This window comes from Propithecus coquereli, unplaced genomic scaffold, assembly GCF_000956105.1.
Source record: "Propithecus coquereli isolate 6110/MARCELLA unplaced genomic scaffold, Pcoq_1.0 Scaffold584, whole genome shotgun sequence".
Classification (NCBI taxonomy): domain Eukaryota; kingdom Metazoa; phylum Chordata; class Mammalia; order Primates; family Indriidae; genus Propithecus; species Propithecus coquereli.
Genome location: NW_012151774.1, coordinates 283,507 through 289,521, shown reverse-complemented (window position 1 = coordinate 289,521; position 6,015 = coordinate 283,507). Strand labels below are relative to the sequence as shown.

Here is a 6,015-nt window from a genome sequence, read left to right as displayed (position 1 = left end):
GAGAGGGCCTGAGCGTGCTAACGCCCTCAGGGCTCCTCCTCTTCCTAGAAAGCCACCAGTTCTACTCCCGCGATAGCCCACTGGTCCCTTCATCCGTTGCTCCAAACACCTCTTCAAGGCCCCACCTTCCAACACCGCCACGTTGGGGATTACGTTTCAAACACACGAAACGCGGGGGGCACATTAAAAACCACAGGACACAGGCTGGGTGCAAGAGTTTCCACTCAGCCTTGGTGGGGACGGGCCCCAGGGCCCCTCCGCCTTGGAAGCACCCTGACCTTTGCGTCCATAGAAGAAGTTGCTGACCAAAGCCAGGATGGACAGTGTGATGAGGTCTCCCAGGCTGGCTGCCACGGGGGTGGCGATGTTGTCTGGGTTGACCCCCAGCTTTCGAGCGCCAATGACGATACAGACCATCAGCGTTCCTGCGGGGAGAGGGGACGGAGAGAAGACTCAAGTCCCAGGGAGCCGACGGCCCCAGGAAGGCGCAGGGCGTCTGGCACTGGGACGGGGCTGGCAGGCTGTTCAGCAACTTGCCTGTTGTCCACACAAGCCTAGATATGGAGCTGGGGGACCCCAACTACACTGGAGACCTGAGATAAGGCTGGAAGAAATGGACCCCTTCGTGACTTGTGGGCAGGGGCCTCGGAGGCATGGAGGGGGGAGGAGGGCACGGCGCGGCCGCGCTCACCCAGGGCGAAGGCCGCGAGGAAGGCGGTCAGCATGCTGCTGGCGCACATCAGCTCCACCCTGGCCAAGTCCAGCTCCTCCCTGGACGCAGCCCCCAGCAGCAGCGCGGCCACAGCAGCCAGCAGCCCCACCACGGTGGCCTGCACCTGTCCGGGCAGAAATCGGAGGCATGACGGAGGGTCCCTGGGGCCGCCGTCCCTCCTCCCCGCCCTTCCACGTGCCCCCTGCCCACCTCGGGGGCCAGGGTGCGACTCGCCCCCGACCCCGGGAAAAACACAGACCGGCACCTCCCTTCCACCCAATTCCCTCGGAAACCACTGCTTTCCGCCTCCGCTCCCTCGCCGGATGCCCCTTCCGCTGCGGAGTCTAGTTCTTTGTCTTCTTCTCAGGCCTCGGTCAGGGGCACAGTCTCTTGCTCGCAACTCCACACGCTGGTCTGGGCAGAAGGGCTCAGTGACCCCCAGGAGCACAGACAGCTGACCTTGCTCCCCGCGGGGACGCCCCACAATCCGCAACAACAACCCCGGAGACCTCTGCACACCGCTGGTCTCTTCCCTGTCTTTCCCTGCTCTCACCCTCTCCCACCCCAGGCTGCCTTCCGGTCTCTGTCCCGCCAAGCATGCGCCTCTGCGGGGCCCGTCCAGAGCCCATGCCGGGAGGTGCCCCAATTTGGACACATGCCTGTAATCTTAGCACTCTGGGAGGCCGAGGCGGGCGGATTGTTTGAGCTCAGGAGTTCGACATCGGCCTGAGCAAGAGCGAGACCCTGTCTCTACTAAAAATAGAAAGAAATTAGCTGGACACCTAAAAACATACAGAAAAAATTAGCCGGGCATGGTGGCGCATGCCTGTAGTCCCAGCTACTCGGGAGGCTGAGGCAGGAGGATCGCTTGAGCCCAGGAGTTGGAGGTTGCTGTGAGCGAGGCTGACGCCACGGCACTCACTCCAGCCAGGGCAACAGGGTGAGACTCTATCTCAAAAAGAAAAACCGTGACAAGATACAAAGAAGTAAATTATATAATGATACAAGGGTCAAATCAGTAAGATAGAACAATTATAAACATGTTTTACCAAGCATCAACGCTCCTAAAATATACGAAGCAAACAGTGACAGAACTGAAGCAAGAAATAGCTCAGCTGGGTACAGTGGCTCATGCCTCTAATCCCAGAGACCTGGGCAGCTGAGGTGGGAGGACTGGCTGAGGCAAGGCGTTTAAGACCAGCCCAGATAACATAGCCAAGACCCCGAGTCTAAAAAACAAAACAAAACAAAAAATTTAAAAATTAGCCAGACGTGGTGGCGCATGCCTACAGTCCCAGCTACTGGGGTGTGGGGGGAGGCTGAGGCAGGAGGATCGCTTGAGCCCAGGAGTTCAAGGCTGCAGTGAGCTGTGATCGTGGCACTGAGCTCCAGCCTGGGCAACGGAGCGAAATCCCACCTCTGAAAACACAAAAAGGAAAGAAAGAAATACATGGCACTATGGCAACAGTTGGAGACTCCAACACCCACCCCACTGTGAATAATGAATGCAACAACCAGACAGAAGATCCATAAGGAAAGAGAATTTGAAAAACACCACAGACCAGCTGGCCCTAACAGACATGCACAGAACACTGCACCAAACAACAGAATGATACACGCTTTTCTCAATGAACGTGAATATGGAACATTCTCCAGGATAGACTGTGTTAGGCCATAAAACCAGTATTAATGAATTTAAGAAAACTGAACTCACACGAAGTATCAAAGTATCTTTCCCAATCATAAGGGAATGAAACTAGAAGTCCACAGCAGAAGGACAACTGGAAAATCTCCAAATATATGGAAATTAAACAACATATCCTTGAACAACCGATGGGTCAAAGAAGAAATCCCAAAGGAAATTATCTTGAGACAAACGAAACCACAACACGTCAAAATGTATGGGATGCAGTAAAATCCATGTTAAAGGGGAAATTTATCATTGTAAACAATTACATAAAAAAAGAAAAGAGATCTCAAATCAACCACCTAAAGTTACGCCTTAAGAAGCTCGGAAAAAAATCAAAATAAACCCAAAGCTAGCAGAAAGAAGGAAATAAAGATGAGACATAGACAAAACAGACAAGAGAAAAATAATGGAGAAAACTCAATGAAATCAAGAATTGGTTCCAAAATAAAAAAGAAAGATCAACAAAATTCAGAAATCTTCAGCTATATTGACTAAGAAAAAAAGAGAGACATCTTAAAAAACGAATCAGATTCTACAGAATCTACTAATTCTGAGTCTACAGGAAAAAAAGGAATATGAGAGTCCTGTGAACAATTATTTGCCGACGACGTAGACAACCTAATTCAAACGGATAAATTCCTAGAAACATAGATGCAGGGAGAAGGCCACGCTCCCGGCAAAAAATCGGGTCCCTTAGGTAGGGGTCGTTGCAAAGGATAAGAAAATAACAGAAAATGGAAAATAATGGAAATAAAAGAATACACAGAGACGCAGGCATACTTTTACAGATTTGTAAAGATTATAGGCAAAGCCGGTACTCAGGGGGCCTCTGTCAATCACAAAAGGCCAAGAGTGAAGTTTTACATAGGCATTTACAGGTAACAGTGATCTGCTGCCAGGAGTCACAGATTTACATGACAACAGGTAGTTCTTCGGGTAAAAGTTTTTCAAAAGGCTTCTACAGATCCCTTAACTAACTCTATCTGCAGGTACGAATGGTTGCAAAATCTTTCAAAGACTAACTTCTAAGTTCTAATGTACATTTATCACTTAACAGAAGGGTTAAACAGAGAGGCAGCGGCTCCTTACTTTCTTTATCAGGTTATTGTGGATGGAGACAGGTAGTCAGAAGTTTAAGCACGAACCGTCCCGTAAGCCAGTTGCTTTCAGCCACAGGTGGCTCTTAGCTTTGCTTTTCAAAGCAAGTCAGAACTACAGGTGCAGAGGTTCGCGGTGCCCTTGTGGGGTGCAGCCGCTATTGATCTTTCAGAGGTGCCCTCCTCGGGAGACACAGCTTTGGATATGCAAACCAAGACGTTCACATTCCTTGGGCAAAACTCTGCAAAACTCCTGAGACGTTTCTGTCTCCGATAGTCATGTTAATTTATGGAGCAACACAAATAATTGGCCAGGACTGAATCACAGAGAAATAGAAAATCTGAACACACGGAAAACTAGAAACAAAATTAATCCTCAGAGACAATTCCGCTGTGAATAAAACGAAAGAAAACCAAATCGGTAAGTAAAAACCTCCCAACAAAGAAAAGCTGGGGCCAGAGATGAATTCTATTAAACATTTAAAGAATTAACACTAATCCTCCACAAACTCTCGCAGAAAATTGAAGATGAAGGAACACTTCCAAATTCATAACTTGAGGCCGGTGTTACCCTGATACCAAGGCCAAAGACACTAGAAGAAAATAAAACTGCATGTCAATATCCCTGGTGAAAATCGACTCAAAAATCTTTTTTAAAATACTATAAACTGGCCGGGCGCGGTGGCTCACGCCTGTCATCCTAGCTCTCTGGGAGGCCGAGGCGGGCAGATTGTTTGAGCTCAGGAGTTCGAAACCAGCCTGAGCAAGAGCGAGACCCCCGTCTCTACTAAAAACAGAAAGAAATTAATCGGACAACTAAAAATATATAGAAAAAATTAGCCAGTCATGGTGGTGCATGCCTGTAATCCCGGCTACCCGGGAGGCTGAGGCAGGAGGATCGCTTGAGCCCAGGAGTTGGAGGTTGCTGTGAGCAAGGCTGACGCCACGGCACTCTAGCCCGGGCGACACAGTGAGACTCTGTCTCGAAAAAAAAAAAATACTATAAACTGAATGTAACAGCGTATTAAAAGGATTATACACCATGAGCAAGTGTGTTTGGTCCTGAAACACAAGGATGGTTCCACACACAAAACCAATTAATGTAATATACATGTTAACAAAATGAATGGAAAAAAACGCATCGTCTCAATTGATGCAGAAACGGCATCTAACAAAATTCGACAGCTTTTTGGATAAAAACACCCAAAAACCTAGGAATAAAAGGAAACTACCTCAATATAATAAAGGCTGTATGTCATAGTCCCTGGCTGGCCCAATAACGGGTAACCTTAAGCCCACAGCAAACATCGTACTTCAGGGCAACAAACCGAAACACACAAAACCCAACAGCGCCGGTCTCTCCAGAGACGCCCACCCGGCGCGCCCCGCGGGCCGGGACTCCACTTACGGCCGTGGAGAGCCTCGATGCCAGCGTCATCTCCAGGTTCCCCTTCAGGCCCACCAGGGGTGGCACCAACGTCAGGAGGTCTTTTACTCCCAGAAACACGGGCCAGTGCTGGCAGGGAGACAAACGCAAACACACGTGTCAGCACATCTCTGGAAATTTCTTGAGAGGATCTCCAGCGAGCTACTTTCCACTGTCTGTAAAATGAACAAAACTAAGTGGTTTCTTAAATGGCTTTTAAACTAAACACAAAAGAAGGACGAAACTGTGAAATGTTTCGAATACCATCCTCTTTTTAAATGTAAAAGAGTAAATAAATAATTAGACAAAGGGACTCGTGCTTCAGGCAAAGCAGAAAACATTTATCTGTGGAGATGCAAATGATTCTCACCTGCTTAACATGCAGTCAGACTGTTTCCCAAAATCAATTTTTAATATCCCATCGAATCGTACTGATTTATTTTGCCTGCCTGACCGTGATAGAAGCCTGTGACCTCTACACTAGCAGCTCCTCCTTGGTGTTGGAATTCTAGATCTAAAAGCGAATCCCTGCTTTGTCAGCGAGCAGACAGAAGGCCTGGGGTCTCGTCTCCACTCCCTCCCACAAGCCGAGAGCTGCGCCAAGGCGCGCAAATCGCAAATCTGCTCGGGGGCCCTGGCCCCAGGCAAGGCTCCCAGGCACGGAGGTCAAGGGACTGGGGCCGGGGCCCCTTCAGCCTCCTTCCCGCTCTCACGTCAGGGAAGACAACCCACTGTTGGCAGCTCCCTGCCTGCTTGGTTTCTCCCTTGACCTTCTACACCAAGCTGTGAAATACAGAGTCCTGTCCCAGCTCCGACGGGAGTTCTGAGTCTGCCCCGTCCTGAAACTACAAAAGAAAACATCCCGGGCAAGGAGCATAGCTCTCCAGCACTCCCCGGGGTTGCGTCTGGCCTGTGCTCGCAGGAACGCGAGACCTCCACGCTGGCACCCCCACGGCCAGCCCGCAGTCACCACGCCCACGCCCGCCTCCACACTCACTCCCACGGCGGCCCTTGGTTGCCGCGCCCCACGCCAGCACCCACCTCCTCCAGGGCCACGCATTTGCAGGTACTCTCTGCCCACATACGAGTC

At 50.1% G+C, this 6,015-nt stretch overlaps 1 protein-coding gene across 1 annotated transcript in view; it reads right to left on the bottom strand.

Annotated features, from left to right (window-relative positions):
- SLC41A3 (solute carrier family 41, member 3) overlaps positions 1-5,015 on the bottom strand; it is a 10,754-nt gene extending 5,739 nt beyond the window's left edge. Inside the window, exons 1-3 of the mRNA XM_012658381.1 lie at positions 4,908-5,015; positions 692-836; positions 279-425 (exon numbers count right to left, since the gene is read on the bottom strand). Coding sequence (XP_012513835.1) covers positions 279-425; positions 692-836; positions 4,908-4,937 — 322 coding nt within the window. The 5' untranslated portion in view covers positions 4,938-5,015. The remainder of the gene's footprint in view (positions 1-278; positions 426-691; positions 837-4,907) is intronic.
- Positions 5,016-6,015: the final 1,000 nt, after the last annotated feature.